The 17751-nt window shown below is 40.8% G+C and overlaps 2 protein-coding genes across 2 annotated transcripts; both read right to left on the bottom strand.

Moving 5' to 3' along the window:
• Positions 1-3099: 3099 nt before the first annotated feature.
• LOC111588821 (L-threonyl-[L-threonyl-carrier protein] 4-chlorinase-like) lies at positions 3100-5741 on the bottom strand. Its single transcript, XM_055016292.1, is given in 6 exon segments — positions 3100-3599; positions 3693-3797; positions 3888-4027; positions 4646-4739; positions 4824-5065; positions 5285-5741. Coding segments are annotated over 6 exon segments (798 nt in total). The 5' UTR covers positions 5415-5741; the 3' UTR covers positions 3100-3512.
• A 1170-nt stretch (positions 5742-6911) lies between these two features.
• On the bottom strand, positions 6912-14009 carry si:ch211-153b23.7 (uncharacterized). Its single transcript, XM_023299381.3, has 7 exons — positions 13706-14009; positions 9977-10127; positions 9429-9572; positions 9146-9274; positions 8770-9024; positions 8399-8524; positions 6912-8044 (listed from the first exon to the last, which is right to left on the bottom strand). Exons 1-7 carry the CDS (start codon positions 13864-13866, stop codon positions 7823-7825), a joined length of 1188 nt encoding a protein of 395 aa, XP_023155149.1. The 5' UTR covers positions 13867-14009; the 3' UTR covers positions 6912-7822.
• Positions 14010-17751: the final 3742 nt, after the last annotated feature.

Below are 17751 nucleotides of genomic sequence, written 5' to 3'. Positions count from 1 at the left end.
ACAAGCTGTGGATCAGGAACACCAGGACAAGCTGCGGATCAGGAACACCAGGACAAGCTGCGGATCATGAACACCAGGACAAGCTGCGGATCAGGAAAATCCGGACAAACTGCGGATCAGGAACACCAGGACAAGCTGTGGACTGGGAACACCAGGACAAGCTGTGGATCAGGAACACCAGGACAAGCTGTGGACTGGGAACACCAGGACAAACTGCGGATCAGGAACACCAGGACAAGCTGTGGACTGGGAACACTACAAGGTGCAGCAGAGAGGTGTCACTCCACGGAGTGGTGTTACTCCACAGAGGGCCCTACAGCTCCCTAGTAGCTCCAACTTGTTTAATCCACCTATACCATGGTCCCAGAAAACTGAAAACATTAAAACAAATATTGAATGATTTTTCTAAACTTGCTAAATGTGCTTAAGTGTAGGAACATTTCTTTGTTGTTCTACTACTTTTGTTTTTAGGTGTTAGCAAAAAATGTCAAGAGAAATGGAGAGGCTCCATAATGTTTTTTTTAATTCACAACCCAAAAAACAACGAATAAATATTTCTATTCTTTTTTTTGCAGGTGTTTTGTCTCTTGAAGCATTTATCTTTTGTGTGTTTCTGTTTCGTAGTGTGTTTCTGTTTGCAGTGCGTTCCTGTTTGCAGTCTGTTTCTCTTGTGAAGCGCGTTTCTGTTTGCAGTCCGTTTCTCTTGTGAAGTGCGTTTCATTTTGATAGGTGTTACGTCTCCTGCAGCATTTCTCTTTTGTAGGTGTTTTCTATCTTGCAGCATTTATTTTTTGTGGGTGTTTTTGTCTCTTGCAGGGCGTTCTGTTTTTGTGCTGCGTTTGCACCCCTCGGCCACCGTAAGAAATAGATAGGAAACAATAAAGATTCAGCTGACCAGTTCTTGTAGCACAGTAAATGTTTGTATTTGTTTATTTTCTATTTATTTTTTTGCACTGTAGCTGTTTACATAGTTGTATTTCACACTAAATGGTACACATATCGCTGAAAGGTGAATCAATGTCCTTTTCCCATGTCCTTTACTGATTGGTTGCTCAACAATACATGGGCACCATGTTGTAGTGAGATGGAGAACCTAGCACCACCTACTGACCTTTTTAATGTTACTATAATCTGCATTCTGAGTTTGTGGAGGCAGATACACTATATTGCCAAAAGTATTCGCTCACCCATCCAAATAATCAGAATCAGGTGTTCCAATCACTTCCATGGCCACAGGTGTATAAAATCCAGCACCTAGGCTGCAGACTGCTTTTACAAACATTTGTGAAAGAATGGGTCGCTCTCAGGAGCTCAGTGAATTCCAGCGTGGAACTGTGATAGGATGCCACCTGTGCAACAAATCCAGTCGTGACATTTCCTGGCTCCTAAATATTCCACAGTCAACTGTCAGCTGTATTATCAGAAAGTGGAAGTGTGTAGGAACGACAGCAACTCAGCCACCAAGTGGTAGGACACGTAAACTGACGGAGTGGGGTCAGCGGATGCTGAGGCGCATAGTGCCAAGAGGTGGCCAACTTTCAGCACAGTCAGTCGCTACAGACCTAGACCTGCTTGTCCCCTTAGTTCCAGTGAAAGGAACTCTGAATGCTTCAGCATACCAAGACATTTTGGACAATTCCACGCTCCCAACTTTGTGAGAACAGTTTGGAGCTGGTCCCTTTCTCTTCCAACATGACTGTGCACCAGTGCACAAAGCAAGGTCCATAAAGAGTCCTGACCTCAACCCCATAGAACACCTTTGGGATGAATTAGAGTGGAGACTGAGAGCCAGGCCTTCTGGTCCAACATCAGTGTGTGACCTCACAAATGCGCTTCTGGAAGAATGGTCAAAATTTCCCATAAACACACTCCTAAACCTTGTGGACAGCCTTTCCAGAAGAGTTGAAGCTGTTCTAGCTGCAAAGGGTGGACCGACATCATATTGAACCCTATGGATTAGGAATGGGATGCTACTTACATTCATATGCAAGTCAAGGCAGGTGAGCGAATACTTTTGGCAATATAGTGTATATCAAAAAGCTCTCGGGTTAAGCCAGTTTCAGAGTTGCTTTAACCATGACGCCAACTCCATCAAAGACTTTATGAATGGGAGCGGTGCACATGAAGGCACACGTGGTGACCAGCTTGTTTTTGACGTAGATAGATAGATGGATAGATAGTTTCATAGATGTGAAGCTACGCCGCCCGCCGCCCGCCGCCACCCGCCGCCGCCCGCCACTTAGGGTTAGTTTATAATAGTGTTTCTTCTTGTATTTTCGGGTGCTGGCTGGTGCCAAAGTTGGTGGTGCTGGCAACTGACTTTGGCACGGGCATGTGACCACTTTTTGAACGTTCAGCAGCACGTCACCACCACCAACGACTACTTTTGGAACGTCGTTCTGTTTACATGGGTATCCTAGCAACCAACTTGGACAACATTTGACAGCAACGGTCAGGTCATTTAAAGAAAATTTTGTTTTTAATGATGTCTTTTGTGGGAGTTCAATGTGCTTCATGTTAAAAATGGACATAAAAAACTTTTTTTTTTTTTAGAGCTACACAAACTTGTTGCATGAAATGTAAAGTAAAAAATGTTGGCACCCACCAAATCTTTGCTTGGTCTAATGTTCAAGTAGTAGTTTAAACAACTAATTCTGAAACAACATTGGTTGTTATTTTGCTTGTACCACTAGAAAAGTTGCAATAATTTCAGAAACTGTCAATCACTACATGTCCATTAACACGTGCACAGTTTTTGCTTCTGGTATTGCTTTGATTCTGACTCCTTGTGTGGTCCAGGAACATGGGTCTTATTCACATTTTCAGGAAGGAATATAAATCTGAAATCCTCTTTTATGATTTTGTTGAACCTCGGAACAGCAAAACATTTCAATTATCAGTTGAATATTTCAATGTTCACAATGTTTACAATGTTCTACATTTTAGCAGTTTTTTCAGCAAATATGCAAAAAGACGAAGTGGAACAGTGCATTGGATAATAAATTAGATATTTACAGTTTGAATTTATGACAGTGCGGCGAACCATAAATCTGAAACAGATGAGTGCGCATCATATAAGTTGTCTTGATTTCAAAGAAAAGGGGTATTCGGTGGTTATCGATGAGGAATAAATTTTTTTTTTTTTTTTACAACACAACAGTCGAGCCCCTAATATGATGATGTAAAATTTACAAACACTGTAATTCGCTGCTGTTTGTGTCATTTCTGTTACATTTATTTAAGGCTTCACAACAAGTTACTATGGTAACGGTGTCACAATAACATATATTACATTGCGAAAACGCCGTTCATTCGCGAGTAATTCACAGTTGAGACGTCGTCAATACGGCACAGCATAGTTATTCTATTGGTCATAAATATACAGTAAACACTTCCTTCTCCTGGATGTTGGCTGTATTCCCGATGATATTATTTTATATATACTATATTGTATTCCTGTCAAGTGTAAAAAGCAACAATGATTCAAGCAGCAGGAAGACTCCAGTAAATATTCATGTGCTTTTGTTGGAGAAATGGTTGAACTGGTCGGTTCCAGAGACCAACATTGTTGCATGAAATTTCCTTGGACGGTCAGGATCCTGAGAGCAAAACAACGACAATAAATGCTCAATACATAGTTCATGTCTGATACTCTAAAACTATACTTCAAACAGAGAATGTGTTTGTCTCACCTCTGTGAGGGAGGCACAGGTGGGGAAGTATCGGATCACGAAGCCACAGCGCCTCCTCTGAGATGTGTTGGCATCACTTGCCTGGACGAGGAGTCCATCGTGAATCTGTTGAAAACAATTTCCACAAGTCACTCAGTTTGTATTGTCTTCAGACCAGTTTCCAACTGCATAGCTTTAACATGAAGACAGACTCACAGACATCTGTCCAGCTGACAGAAGACAGAGCACAGCTTCCTCCACCTGCACCAGCTCCTCTGGGATCTCCTGGTTGACCGACAGCATGTTTCCAGGACGGACGGCTTGACGATGGAGCAACATGCCGGAGCAGTGGCTGCCTACAGGACACAAAGTTCAGCGATATGAAGCAAGGTTTGATTCCAGAAAGCACATTTTACAAGCAGTTTTATTTAGTTCTTGAACACATCAAAGCAGTACACATCATAGTTTTTGGTAGCATTCAAGAAAAGCTTCAGTGTAAGTCCATTTCATTCATTCAGCTTAGAAACTCAAATTTCCTGCTGCTGCTGTTCCTGGATTTCAGTTGATTGATTAGTTCAAATTCACTTTATGAGTTATTAAACAGATTAAAATTTGAGAACATGTCCTCAAAAAACTTAAAGATATTAGGCAGAATCAACTAGGTCTAGATTAGAATTAATGGACAACACAGATGGACTTAATTTCCTTTTACATTTTCCAAGATTAAACTTCTAAAAGTTTCTTCTTCATTTACGCTGAATGCTGACCGTCTCCCCAGTTGTATACATTTTTTTTCCCAGAGTCAGTACAAAAACAAATAGTTTTGCTCCAAGTTACATTGAGATAAATTATAATTCTACAGGCATACAGGACTGGATTCAGTACTTCCCTTTGTCATGTTTAGACTTGATTTAACAAGGCTGAACCTCGTCAGTGGCCTGAGGTGTAAACGGGCATAAAAGCACCTCATGTACCTGGGATGACCTGAAGGGCACCGTTTTCTTTCAGTGAGTCATCTAAGGCAAGCCACACAGAGAGAACAGGGCCACCAGCAATACCCCAATACTTGAACAAAATAAATACAGTGAGACAAAACAAAGCAAAACACAAAATAGAACCTTTCAGTGTCCTTTTAGCCAGTGGGATTTACCTCATATCCTGATGCCAGGCCACGTATGGAAGTTTGCTCTCGTCAGCTTTGTTTTCTTCCTTCTCCTGGATGTTGGCTGCTTTGAGTGTCGGGTATTTACAGATGAAGCGGGAGTCCAGCAGGATGACATCAGGGCCCAGGATGGCTTTGACCACTTCCAGGATACAAGGGTGTTTGGTGAGGCCCATCACCCACGGATACTAAAGGTGAACGTTGTGGAGACTGTACTGAGTGTACTCCTCACCTGTGAATGCATACAAAAACATGAGCATTAGTGCAACATTTAGGGCTCATCAGAGCTTTCTTACTCTATTAATTTTATGTTGAAATTGTATGTTTAGGGCACTACTGTGCACAGTTGTGCCCTAAAATGAGGTTTTATGAGTTATTTACTCAAAGTTTCCCACTGCTCCTCTTTTCTTTACCTAGCTGTCTCCTCTTATTTCCCCTTTGTGCTACTCACCAAACTCCTTCTCCAGCTCAGAAAAGGCTTGTCTGGCCTCCCTGAGCTCAGCGCCATTGAGTACAGGCAGCGCTGAGAGGAAGCCCTGCTGGTTGTAGTTCTCCTGTAGTTTAGTCGCTGATGTAGTCATCTCTATTAAACAGTTTCACAGCTGATTCCTCAGGCTTTCTGCTTCCAAAATTTACAAGGTTGAGACTGTTTGTGGTGGCGGCGGAGCTTAAGCTGAAGAAAAGACAGAGCTATTAGAGTTGAAGTATTGCAAAAAAAAAAATTCAGTGCTTGGATATTTATTTTGCTTTCTATCTAGTTTTCAAGACTTAAAGCTCAACTTAAAGCTGTTCATAGACGTAAAAATAAATAGCACCCTGCCTGCTCACTAAAGACAGAACACCTTGGTCCTCCTGTCCTTCAAGACCCATCTAACCTTAGAGACCACACCTGTCTGAATCAAGCTTGCTGTCCATATTTAGAGTCATTTTGTTAATATCTGTTGACTGAAATAGATCCAGAAGACAACATCACCCTTGTTATAGTGAAAGGCCGCTAAAAACAGTTCAGTTCTGCATTTGGTCTGCAGAGATGCAAAACTGACTCTTTAAAAGCTGCAGCAAAAAAAAAAAAAGTTCAATTGAAAGAACTATATATGTTACATGGTAAAATATGTAGAGTATGCCCTCTTTAAAGTAAAAACATATTGCATTCCGAGGCACATCTTTTTACATTTCTTCATGCAAAGTCTTAACCTGTCAACTTCTGTGACAGTAGCAGATACGTTACATTATGTTATAGTAGCAGATATGTTATTGTCTCCATACCTGTCTGCTGTTCAGTCTTCTCTTGCTCCCTCTGTGAGTCTGGACTGTGGATACTGGCAACATCTTCTGTGACAGAGATTTTATACCTCACAGAGCACATTCTGGAAATTCCCCTTCCAATGTCAGCAGCATGTTAGGGTTACCTATGACTTCAAATTATTGCATTTAATTTTTACATTCCAGTTACAACAAGGAAAGAAAGAGGAAATTATGTGATTCCATGACTCACGCTGCTGCTTTAGATTGTGCTTTCTAGGTGTGGTGAGTCATTTGAAGAGAGTCATTAACTCAGGTAACATAAAGCTGTTTTCTTTCAGGAGGTATGGGTCAGAGCTCCATTGTCTGGACTAACATCACAGCATTCCAGGAGGAAACACGTTATCTGTGATTTACAGACACAGGGGCTATTTTGGTGCTGTCCTTCAGTTTGAAATTGACAAATCAGGCAAACTTTCCCAGTCATCGCAACCTCATATTCAACTTTTTTCTTCCTTGTCAGGAACTCAGATGGGGATGAAATGACATGATGATGAAAGACATATTTCATAATGAGTGTGATGAGAGTGTGAGGACAGACAGCTGGGTAAAGAAGAATGAATAAAAGAGATAAGAGTCTCCTTTCACACAGAAGGACACTGATATTATAGCTATTGTTCTGGGTATTATAAAATCGTGATTTTTTTCTAGTTCAGTCTTTATTTTTTATGTTTTTTTTCCTTTTTTTCATTTCACGTATACATAGAAGAATATCACAATAGGCATCAGTGCATTATTCTCCTTGAACAAAGAAAAAAAATCGGAAAAGGTTCATCTTAAAATGACAAGTATAAGAATTTATTTGATTTATAAATAGGAAGGGATAGAGATAATGAGCAGCGTACAAATGAGCTGTCAGTTTTGTTTTTCTAAAAACTGTGTTAGAAACAAGTTTGAGGATGCAGATTGTCTGTGTGGTCAACAAACAGCAGCGTTCATATTTGAAATTCCTTCAGTAGAAACATGCGATGCTGCTGCTGCTGACATATGATGTCATCTTGATTTCATTCCGTTGTCCGCAGATCAACCAATAAGTCAACGACTAAATGAACAGAAATCAAAGCAAATGTATAGATTAACCAACCCATTAACTAACCCATCTTACAAAATACACTTTATGACATCACCTTTATCACAAAGAAGTGGGAAGGAATATTTTGCAATCTGTGACAGGAACCTAGTGACCAGGAAACAGCAGCAGTAAACCTTTCAGATTTCTAGACACACAAAGCAAAAATGACCTCAGTCAGGAGATAATGCATGATTCTTTAGAGTAACCCTGCCTAGGTACTTCCTAACTTCTAACTTCTACTTCTAACTTCCTGAGGTCACCGCAAACATATTTTATTGTACAGTTTGTTGTCTGGTAGTTTGAAATCAAATTCTTTAAAAAATGTACCAAAATGAGCAGACAATGACTATGGGTACTGTCATGAATTGTAAAATACATAATTGACAGAAAGAGATGTATTGATATTAGCTATATAGAGGTGCAAATGTTGGTTAATGTCTCTGTTGAATGTATAGTTTGAATGGACTTCCTCTGCGTTGCTGCTTTTACAGATAAGAGTCAGTATAAATCATTGCATATGCGTCTCTTCACACTTGGAGAATCTCATTCGAAACTCGTTTGATTGACTTAATTTTCTGTGTGTGTGATTGTGTGTTTTTTTTCTGCCTCTCAGCCTCAGTCTGACTCTTTGTTCAGGTGTTTGGGGCAGAGTGGGTGGTGCTCTTTCCTTCTCTCTCCACTTTGTGTCCTCTTGTCTCCCCCTAGCAGCCGCTGCTCGTTATTGCAGCGGTGAACGAGCACCGGGTCCTTGTTTGGAGGCGTCTTCTTTAACAGCAGCCGCTGCAGCATCTGTTTGTCAGACCGCTCCCGTCTGAAGTCATCCTCATAAACCTTGAGCTGCAGCGATGTCAGAACAACACGCGGTAGAAACAGAAAAACACATGAGATTCTCGCAGCAAAGACAGTTTAGAGGCATTCAGGGAGCAGCTCAGTGTAATGTTTTTAAACTGCTACTGCATTACCCATACACTTCCCATCAAACCCAACCAACATGAGTTAGAGTCAAAAGCAAAATAATCAGTCACTCCGTCACTGCATGGATTTTCTTTAGCATGTCCATTTTTTGAGGGATGGGGGATTGGATCAAGATTAGACTACTGATAATATACACTTGATACATTTGAGTAACAACGTATGTGTGTGCGTGCCCATGTGTGTGTATACTTATGAGTAAAATTTCGGAAACACTACCTGTTCTTGCAGCAGTGCCACCTGTTGGCGCATCTCCTCCCTCTTCCTCCTCAGCCTCCGGTTCTCCTGCAGTGTGTGCTTGTGGTCGCTGTGCTCTGTCTGATATTCGGCTTCATAAATCTGGGTCTGCTGACACAAGACATCAATATGGCAGCAGTCGGCCAGTATCAAAGCCATATTTTGTTTTTCTGCAGATACTTATTATGAATTTCTGAGCCACCACTGGGTGGTGCAGTTCACCGTCTCATTGAAGTCTCAGTTAAAGCATTAAGCAAATCTTTCCCTGGCAACAGTGGGTTGACAGCAGTTCTGTTCTCATCACATCATAGATGAAAAAAAAGCTTGATGCCATGCTGAAGAGAGCAGCCCACCTGACATCTTAGTGCCTCCAGCTGCTCTTTTAAGTCCTGCACTTCTTGCTGGGAGTCTCCCAGTGCTCCCACTGGAATGCTGCTACTTTGGCTTTTTCCCTGCAATCCCGCCTCTGGGCTAGAAAAGGCAGGGAAGAAGGAGGATGAGGGATTGTACCCAGAGATGTGGTTGCGTGACAGGTCGGGACCTCCAGGGTTAGGATTAGTTGGGGGGCTCAACATAGGACTGCAGCTTGACGCAGTGAAACTGCTGCCCTTTAGCAAAGACACAAGACAAAGTGATGAGCCACATTCTAGTCACTTGTCACGGAGCATCACTGATATTGAAGGATATGACAATGAGCAAACTGATCAGCTGCACTGACAAAGGGAATACCTGTTTGGCAGGTGTGCAGTCTCTCTCTGGGTGGTGCATCCTGTTCTCCAACAATCTTATATACTCCTGCAGCTCCTGGTTCTTCTTTAACTCTTGCATGAGTGCCTGTTCATAATACTCTTTTGCACTCTGCAATCCCAAATACAGCAGCGATAAACATCACATGTAAACCACAGGAATTCCCCCATGTACTGTACTGTACTGTGCCTGGTGTTTTCGTGTAAACACCAGGCAGTAAATCACTGAGGTTGTGCAAGCGCTTCAAGTATCAGTGTGTATTTACTTGTTGACGTTCCACTTTGAGGAGCAGTCTGCTGTTTAGCTGTTTGATGGCATTGTTCTCCAGCTCCAAAGCCTCCACTCTGTGCTGCAGACCCAGCGTGGCACCACGGTACACCTGGTCCCAGTCCTCATTCAGCTTCATCAGCTATGACACACCATCATCATCATCATCATCATTATCATAGAATAATCCTCGCTGCTATGGAGTCTGCTGCAGCAATCTGTACCATCATTCATTTCATCATTACCAGTGTGACCTCACAACAACGTGGGCATCAGGAGGTAAGACGCTTCTCTCTTCTGAGAGAATACAATTTTCCCTCATCTTCATTTTTATTAAGCAGCATCTAATTAAAAGCAGGAATCAAAGGTTGTGTAATTGTGAAAATGTAGCTCATAAATGATGATTCTTCACAGCTTTGCAGCAGTTTTCACACAACGCCCATGTCCTCCTCTGGTTTTTCAGAGAGAACGGAGTTTAATTGCCAACATCAGCAACAAAAATGTGAACCTGTGGAGAAGCTGCACTAGTTTCAGGTGTTGCTGTACCTCTTTGTTGACTCTGCGCAGCTCGGTGTTCTTGTTGAGCAGCAGCAGTTTTTCCTGGTCGGTGGAGGTGACTGTCAGACTCTCAGTGATCAGAGTCACCTGCTCCTCGGTGGACAGCAGTCCGTCGCCCATGGGACCCACATCCTCCGCCCTGCACAACAACACCAACACACAGCTGCTGGGTTTATACATGCACACATACAGAGAAGATATGTGCCGTAAATAAAGGCATGATGAGGAACATTAGTAGAGGATTTCTATTAATAAGCAAACACATATATGCACAAAAGAACGTCAGGGTGCTGTTGAACACCCACTCGCATAGAGAGCACTTACTGAGAATCGAATAGGAGCTATTATGCACACCCACACGCGCACACCCACGCACACGCACACGCACACACACACACACACACACACACACACACACACACACACACACACAGAGTGATGCATTTCTTTGCATCTGCTTCTCCCAGCCAATCAAAGTCTGTGTTTACTATCATGTATTTGCGTACTGATAGCCTGTGGAAACAATGTGGGTGATGATCCCTGCAAAATGTTGATTTCTATTAAACCACTTGCAGAAGAGAAAAAATATTTGCAAGGATTAATTAGTCAGACTAGCTTCCTTTCCAGCAGCTCTGTTGTGAGGTCTGGTCTAAAAGAAATATCTGACAGGGAGGCAGCAGAGGGGAGGAACACACAACTCTGCATGTAGCCCCCACGGCTTCTTCACACAGACACACTGCTGTAACCTCATAGAGCTAACTACTACAAAGAACCACAATCTGCCATCACCTCTCATCCCCCTTAAGGCTAAACTCCTCCGCAAACACATGCTTTCATCCACTTATGTACAGTGTCCTGCTGTGTGAAAACCTGTGTTATACAATTTCAGAGAGCACCATTGTCAGGTCAAGGCAATACAAATACGAACATGTAAATCTCTTTAGCGCCGAAATGACACATAAGAGTTTTTGTTTTGCATTTTATATGTTCCATGTACAATAAACATTCCTAATCTGAATGTGATACAATCTGTTCAAACTTATTACTGTTCTATGATAGCTTTATATGTATCTTTTTTTTTTTTTTTTAGCAGTTTTTGTATATTTTGTGGAATTACAAATTCACTTTCAAGATTAGAGTAAAGGTTGGAAATAATTGCCCTCTTGTCAGGACTGAGGTACAAATTTGACATCATACTCATGTCTGAAGCTGCAGACAGCAGCCATTTAGCTTAACTTAGCATGAACTACTCAACAAAACACTGTTTTTTCTTTATTCCTCAACATACACATGAACCGTCACTCTTAGTAATCACAGCCACTGTCAGCAACAGCAACTAGATTATTAATACAATGACAATTATTTAACTTTTGGTTTAGTTTGGTCTATTTCTCTTCATATTTTAATGCCAAATTTAGAAAAACAAGAAGAGGTTCTGGTAGGTGGACTTTGGATAGAGTTATTTCCCTTTGTTTTCAGAGGAAGCTTCACTATGATTAACCCTAAGTTTTAAACCAATTCAGCTGTAATTTTTTCAGAACTGTTTACTGTCATTTTACATACATGCCTTATTTTGTTGAATTACATTAATAGCATGTAATTCCCCGATTAAAATCCTTCACAATAAATTCATTCATGCATTCAATACTTTAAAAAAAAAAAAAGGTCAGAACTCTAAATAATGTCAGCAGTTAACTTCTGTTTAACAATATTTTTTCTCGATTTTTTAAAAACATTTTTTAAGAGCTTTACCACTATTTCTGCATTGAAAGGATTTTATTATGGTTAAAAACAATAGACTGCTTTTATTACAAATTCTAATATATTTATGATATTTTTCTGTTGTTGCTCAGGTGATGAGCTTTAAACTCCCATTATATGTAGGGTTAGTATTATATGTGTGGTTGTTGCAGTTTTAATTTCATGTTTTTTTAGATCTATTTTTCGTTAAATACATTAACTCAAGAACTCATTAACTAGCTCACTTAAGGAGCTGTAAGTATTAACAGCTATAAACTGCACTGGAGGCACATACAGTCATTTTTAATCTATTTTTTGGCATAGTTACTGATAGTTATTTTGACTTTTTTCTTTTTCTTTAAGCAAACCCATTGTGGGCAGTGGCTTGGTATCATTTATATACATGCACGGGAGGGTTGTCAATTTTCTCATCCAACTTTCTGCAAGAAAAGAAAAGACCAAATATACCCCAGAATGTAGAATTTTCTTTTTTTGACAAATTCTCAAAGCCCCTGGATAATGTAAAATACATGCTGTTGACAAAGCTCCAAACGAGGGCATTTTTCTTTTTCTCGGACGAGCTGACATTTCCAGAAAATGTATTATCCGACCTAGAGCAAGGTTATGTTCTCCACAAATATGATGCATTGCTTTTCCAAAAGGTACACTGTAGGCTGTGTGAAACCTGCATGACCTTTTCAGATAATCAGAAATGGTTATTATATAAGAGGAAAGCTGAGCCAGTGTCAAAATATTTGTCTAAATCTACTCTGTACCATCTGTCATCCCCCAGGGTTCAACAAGGCAGCAAAGGGCTTTAGTGGAGGCTGTTTATGGCCACTAATAGGTGAATCATCCAAAATAAACCGTCATCTCTGCAGTTTGGAAAGTGTGGGATGAAGTCAGAGACTGAAATGAAACAAAATGAAATGAAACAGATCCTAATTTTAGTGGCCAGTATGGCATGAAATGCTAACACACCCATGTCCAATTCCCTGTGTACTGTATGCACTAACCACAATGCACTGCACATTCAGCCATCCTATTGGGACCACACCATGCACTGGGCCTCCCTGATCCACAGCCTTTTCACTTTTGGCTCCTCTGACAGCTGATATACACTGTGTGACCCAGTTTCACAAAGTTTTCAATCACATGCTGCCTTGGAAGGACACCAAAATGCCACTGCTTCTTCTAGCAATACGGTAATTCACTGTCATGACAAATGACAAAGAGGGAGATAATATCTTTCCCTCTTGCTGGTGGGAACTTTGACATATGTCACTCTGAATATGTACAACTGGTCACAGAGGAGAGGGACGGGGTTTTCACAGTTTTCAACATGAATATTTTAAGGCAGACTAATTACTAGTGTAAGTCTTGTGGTCGTGACATTTAACAAGTGTGTTCACATTGAACAGCATGAATTATTGTCAGTTAAATAAAGAGGACCATAAAATGCAAATGTTATTTCAGGTTGATTGCTTGACTTTACATAAGAGATAGCATTTTATTAGCATCTTTGTTTCTCCCCCCACAATATGATGAAGTCAGTCAAGTGAAACAACAAACTGAAGCCTACATCTTTATGACCTCATGGGAAACTCCGCAGTTCTCTTTATTCCTCCTCTCACTCGGCTGAAAAGTTTCATGAAACATGTCAGCACCTCTACATGCTGATCAGAAGATGAATTTATCTAAGCATGGGGTCAGCTACAAATATCACAGATTACTGACCAGACAAATGTAGTAATGAAACAATAATGACATCGATCACATGAGCTCCATAACAAAGTAACAGACTATTTGAGGATGGTAGAAAATTGTAGCAATCCCACAACAGCTTCTGTTGTAGGATTGCTACATGACAAATATGTAAATACCAGCATAATAGAATTAGAGAGTTTAGCTCAATAAGTAGAATCTAAAGCTGTGATTGGCATATTGTGTGTATATAGAAATGTGGCCGATACATACCATAATACTTCAGTTGATTTGTGTTCCTGTTGACTCTGAGGGAGGCTGCTGTCACTCTTGGGTGAAGTATCTGGCTGTATTTCTGCTGCTGCTGCTGCTACTGCTGCTGCTGAGGATGATAACGATGAGGAAGATGACAAAGACAGCAGATCTCCATCCATGACTGATCAAGTTTTTATCTTTAACCACGCTGCTCTTCGTAAAGTCTCCCCTGGGCATGTGGTGGCAAGTAAATAGAGCTGTGAGTATTGATACGTAGCAAAAGAGGAAGTAGCTGAAAAGAGCCACATGATGCAAAGAGAAGGAAGTGACACTTACAGGATGTTTTATCTTCATGTTAAAGAGGGCCTGTCCCTCTGCGGTTAGTCGTCTGAAGCACTGTACCTCTCCCCCAGTGATCATACGCTACTCAGAAAGTTTGCTCAGTTAACATGTTCTGTTTTGACTTAATCTGGAGAATTTGGGAAACTCCACTCAGTCTGCATTTCTGTGTTGGAGACCGTCTTATCTTTATAAATGAGCAATTCAGAAAAGAGCTAATAGGTGAGCAGCTGAATAAATATGCATATTATCTACCTGATTATATACTGCAAGGCATGTAATTGATAATAATGGTAATGCATGCATTTATTCATGACGTATAATGATAAGGCCAGACTGATTGCATTCATCAATCTGAGACTGAGGGAAGTCAGCTGCAACAGGTTAATTAGTAAATCGAATGTTCATCCAAGGGACAATCAAGTAAATTAAAGGAGTTTTGTTAATTATGCTCCTCTAAGCTGTCAGGCTAAGCTGTCTTTTATTAGCACTAAGGAAATTAATTTGTCTACTCTGTTTGCTGCATGTGCTTGTCCACCGACTGAGTCCAAGACATTGAAGACCATTTGGTGTGAAGAATGTCTGAGAAATTGGTACCAAATCAAAGACAAAGCAAAGACAGAGCAGCTGCAGTGTGCTGGCCCAATGAAAATATGCCCTCTTACAGCTGATGAATAACTCTCAAACTTAAATTTTGGAAATGAAAGATAAATAGAAACAAATCTGCATGTTTAGTTATTACTGGTCATCTTGACTACAATACAGTTTTCTTTGGAAACCACTAAGCATTTTGTTAAGTAAGACAAAACAGAGAGATATTTTTAGACACAATAGCAGTTTCCTCAAGAGATGGCAATGGTTGTCCTGACTAAAATATTTCAACAACTATTTAATGGATTCTTATAAATTGGACTTTGATTTTGTGACTACTGGCACAAAGTCACAATGAGTTTCATATTTGTGTTTCAGTGTATAAAATCCTGACACCTACTCTATGTACTGCAATGACATTTGCTACTGATATTCAAGGTAACTACAGGATGCACTCAAATGAGTTGAGCCTCTGACTGTTCCTCTAGTTCTATCATCAGGTCAAAAGTGTAGTTTGGTTTTGTTCAAATACCTACATAACAATCATACTCAGTTTTGTGCTGGAATATAAAAGAGCTAAACATGCAGTTCCTTGAATGACCACTTGGGTCTGGCCAACCAACATGTTAAAATGCCTGACTTCACAGCAGAGATAAACATGTTTACAGCCTGGTGTAGGAAATGGCTTTCCTCTCACTAGTTACCTATTAGCTACAACCCATTTATGATAACTGCGTAGGAGGTGAATTTTTATAGAATTTATTTATTACTCCACCGAGAAACAGCGGAGTTGTGTGACGATCGGCGTACATTTGTCAGTCTGTTGGTCCGTCTGTTATTCTGTCTGTTAGCAACATTATTCAAAAACAGACCAACGGATTTGGATGAAATTTCCAGGGAAGGTCAGAAATGACACAAGGACCAAGTGATTATATTTTGGCAGTGATGCGGTTTATAGTCTGGATCCACTTAAAGATTAAAGATTTCTGTATCATTGCCAGATAGTGTCACGGCGTCACTGTAACCATGACAACAAGTGAACACTACATCAGCTGAATGCTGACGATCACATGATTGTGATCCTACTACAAATCCACCGCTGTCTTATCCGTCAGAAATGATCCAAGGAACAACTGATTAAATTGTGAGGATGTTTCTGAGTCCCATCAATTCCCGCCACCCGCTACATATTTAGGTCACGTGATCCAGTATCCGTATAGAACGTACACATGCAGAACACACGCCTGTACTCAGCGCAAGTTCATTTTGTTTGTGGGTACGTCTATATTAAATGGACTCATTCTGTGGTGCCATGATTTCTGCCACAATTGTTTTCAAGAGTTCAGCTGTCAGAAATGACGCAACAACTGAGCAGCCCTGGCAGAGTACTGGGCTGTCTGAGTGCTTTTCTTGTTTTGTGATAAGCCTTAACGTTTTGCATCATGAATATGAACTCTGAGTGACAGGTGAATTCCATCATTAGACAGTCCAAAACTCATGTTCCACCTCTTTGACAATGTGTACTTTAGCAGGACATGTAGCTAGGAGGAGTCAGGCACTGCTAAGGTGCTCATGGTCAGAGCCACCACTCTAAGCTCCAACAGCCTCTTCAGGAAACCGATGGGTGACGACACAGAGGATTGGTCCTGCTTTATACAGAGTCCCTGTGCAAGACTAAAGCTCCCTTATCTTGAGGGGAAAGCTTACAAGATGAGAAAAAGGGCATCTTTTTCTGTCTTTTGGGTTAGGGTTAGATGCAGCTTCTTGTTCTTGTGAACATCTCTTTTCATTTTGTATCTGTGTTCACAGAAAAAAAGCAACTAACAATGTGGGATTCGATTCACAAACACAAAAATACAATAGTCAAAAAATGTGTATGAAATTACTGATCTTTGTATACTTAAATTAAGACAACAAAAATACACTATTGGGATCAAGTTTAGACTAGAGGGGCAAAACATGAATAAAAAATAAACCATTTTTTAAATGCAGAGTGGTATATCAGGAACACGATTCAAGCTGCTGTCATTTCACCATCTGATGCACCACCATGAGATGAAAGCGGCAGAGGCAACAAAATATGTCAATGCTGCCCTGTAGCTCCGACTTGCTCCAGTGATTCCATTCACATGTGCGTGCCATCTATCATAAACGCCCGTCAGACTATTGCTGTGCCAAGCAGAGGCTTTGCTCGGAGGCCCAACGAGGGAGTAGTGATGCAGTGCCTTTATTGACCCAAGCCTCTGTCAAAGCCAAGGACAAATGGGCTGCTACTCCATGGTGGGATTGATTTTTCGTCTAACAAGAGATCGTGGAGAGGAACAGAGAGTGTCCCACGAAGTGAGGACGACTGAGAGATGAATGTTTCTCCTGGTTTACAGCTGCTCTTGTAAGTGTCTGAACTGTATTCCTCATTACCTGAAAGGAAAAAGTCTGAGTTTTAAAAAGGGATTGGGGCAAATGAGGCGCTTAAAAACTTGGTGTCCCCACAGATCCACTTTAATTATAACAGTTGCTTCACCTGTTTAGTCTCCAACTGCAGCAGCTTGACCGAGTCAACCAGGGTCAATGACTGTCACTGACTCAATAGCAGTTGGTCAAATTCAGAGAGTATCTGCGTGTCTCAACTAAAACTATCAAAATAAATGAGCTCTGGTGTGTGTCGCAGTTGCATGACATGTGAAATGAAGAATTTCTGGAAAACTTGACATTACATTAGCCTGTCCTCTTCTGATAGGAAGTGACACACAGTCAGCCAAACACGCAGGCTTGCATTCACTCACACTCACATGCACACACACACAAACACACACTATGTGTACAGTGTTAGTGTGTAATGTCTGTGCTGCTGGTGTTATGGGACCGGCAACTGCTCTGACAAGCAAATGAAGAGAAAATTGAAAGTGAATTCCATGTAGAGTCACAAAAAGCAGTTATACATAATGAAGTTACTTCATATGCATGGCACAATGTTCCACAAATTATATTCTGACCACAAAGAATAATAGCTGATTTGCGTGCTTCGCATAAGACTGAAAGAAGCAATGAGAAACAGAGATGAGGCATAAAACACTTCTGTCCTCGAAAGGAGAACAATGCGTTAACATGCAGACCAAACCACTTTAGGTCAAAAG

The sequence above is a fragment of the Amphiprion ocellaris genome, chromosome 13 (genome assembly GCF_022539595.1).
Source record: "Amphiprion ocellaris isolate individual 3 ecotype Okinawa chromosome 13, ASM2253959v1, whole genome shotgun sequence".
Lineage (NCBI taxonomy): Eukaryota > Metazoa > Chordata > Actinopteri > Pomacentridae > Amphiprion > Amphiprion ocellaris.
This window is presented reverse-complemented; position numbering and strand designations above follow the sequence as displayed.